Source organism: Lactuca serriola, chromosome 2 (assembly GCF_051521515.1).
Source record: "Lactuca serriola cultivar US96UC23 chromosome 2, Lser_US96UC23_V15, whole genome shotgun sequence".
NCBI classification, from domain to species: Eukaryota; Viridiplantae; Streptophyta; class Magnoliopsida; order Asterales; family Asteraceae; genus Lactuca; species Lactuca serriola.
The window spans coordinates 224,094,650-224,096,728 of NC_136409.1; the positions used below are offsets into that span (position 1 = coordinate 224,094,650).

General features: G+C 31.2%; 1 protein-coding gene across 2 annotated transcripts; it reads right to left on the reverse strand.

The window, feature by feature from the left end:
• Positions 1 to 414: 414 nt before the first annotated feature.
• On the reverse strand, positions 415 to 1,778 carry LOC145088689 (putative WRKY transcription factor 70). Of its 2 annotated transcripts, XM_079027079.1 has the most exons (4): positions 1,595 to 1,778; positions 1,373 to 1,498; positions 1,080 to 1,178; positions 415 to 969 (listed from the first exon to the last, which is right to left on the reverse strand). In XM_079027079.1, the coding sequence occupies exons 1-4, from the start codon at positions 1,693 to 1,695 to the stop codon at positions 591 to 593; spliced, it is 705 nt and encodes a 234-aa protein (XP_078883205.1). In that variant the 5' UTR covers positions 1,696 to 1,778; the 3' UTR covers positions 415 to 590. The 2 variants fall into 2 exon arrangements, with proteins under 2 accessions (XP_078883205.1, XP_078883204.1); XM_079027078.1 differs by having other exon boundaries at positions 1,373 to 1,778.
• Positions 1,779 to 2,079: the final 301 nt, after the last annotated feature.

A 2,079-nucleotide genomic window follows, 5' to 3' on the forward strand; every position in this document is an offset into this window, starting at 1 on the left:
GAATTAATAAAATAATATCTTTATACTTCAAATATTTTTAGATAAAAAATAGAAAATAAAAATATTTAATGATGTAATGTAGTTTGAATATAATAGATAAAGTTTACATAACAAAAAATATTTATATATTAAATAAACTATATTTACGTGATTTTTATAATGAAATTGCAACAAAAGAATAAAAACCACAAATAAAACTCAAAAAGGCATTAATCTTTTATGGTTATATTCTTTCATTAACATACAAAAAATAAATAAATAAATAAAACGTCATTCTTTAATGCCTTAATGCCTACCAAGAAGGGTATCTAATATCTATGGTCCTAGGTACTACAGAACCACAAAAATCACTACTCTTTGTGAAAGCATAAAAAATATACGTATTTCAAGGATTCAACACAGACATTAAATCTTTTTTTTAAACCTGAATGGTTATATATAATTAGTCCGTCTTATTGAATTCCAAGCACAAACAAGGTGTTTCTAGAATGTACATTACATGTATGGTAGCATTGATATTAGAGCATAAACATAAAGAATAGACTAATACAATATTTCAATATCTAAAAAGATCCAACTATCGAATCAAACTAAGAAAGAAATACATTGGCGAATGGGATATCACTTAAAATCCCATAGTTCTTGAAACATTCTAAATCATTAATCATAATCTCCTTCCAAACCAATGTAGTTAATGATTCTGTGTCCTTAGGTGATGATGGATCTTTTTCCAACGAGGGGTTAATTTGGACATTTGTAATAGTCAAAGGGTTGTCTAGTAAATTGTGATATATTTTAGAATCTTTACGATCAAGGACACCTCCATGGTGTGAGAAAGTGTTTGAAGGTGAGCATGTGTGATAGCCAAAATATGTGATGTGCAACATGTTTGTTTCATCTTCCAACTTTTGAACTTGTTTTAAAGCTTTGCACCCAAGAACATGTTTGTGTGTACATCTGAAGTAACATCTACAAAAGCAAAATATGATAGATTTAAAATTAAAAATATGTTATAATGTCTTAAAGTATCATTTTAAAAATCGATACAATATATTAAAATAATTAAAAAGGATTACTACCGTGGGAATTTCGAGTTAAGGATCTCTTTTTGACCATATTTTCTCCATGAATAACCATCTTCAATCGTACAACTAGTTTTGACCCTTGAATCTATGGTCCTATAAATTTTAATCAAGCAGGAACAAATTTGTTAACATAATAAATGCACGTTATAAAAGAGAAAATATTCTTAGCTAGCAACTAGGAGTTACTAACAAAGAGGTTTTGAGTTCTATTCTAGACATATATTAACCTGCCGTTCTAAAAAAAATACATCAAGTATTTGCATATTTGTAATCAAACTTGTATGTACCTCCTCTTGTAAGAACCTCTTCGTTTCCTTACTCCTAGCGTCAGGTCCTTCCTAGTTTCCTCGGAGCAAAATTTTGGTACCCAGTCAAGGGAGCAAGCCAACCTCATATGGGGACTCACCGGAACCCTACAAAACTTGCCGGTATGGAAAGAGTTCAATACTGAAAGGCTGTCGACGAAAGATTTCATTATTTCCATCATAATATTATCCACAGAAACTGACCCATCGTTATCAACTTTCCGGCGAAGTAAATTTTGCAGCATCTTTGCATAATTTCTTCCTCTAATTAGGATTTCAACCACTTTTTCCTTGCTTTCATCCATTCCAAATAAGATACTGCAATTGAGAAAGTTAGTTATGAAGAATGAGTTTAATGTAGTATGTGAACTCAGAGGATTAGCCGTTTATTTATGGTGTGTATTATAGAGAGATATTGGGTCATGTAAGTCAGTGGCGGACCTTAGTGGAGTATTTGGGGTCCCGGCCCACCGCTCAATTTCCAGCGCGTAGTGTAATTTTTTTTTCCTATTAGGTGCACCGGCTTGAAGTACAGTCTGTGTCCACCACTGATGTAAGTCAACATAGAAAAAGCGTTGTAAAACAGGGGATTCTATACGCACATGTTAAAACCATTTGTAAAAAGTCAAAATCACCCATCAATTAAATAAAATAAAATAAATATTAAAAATGTAATAATTATTTGTCAA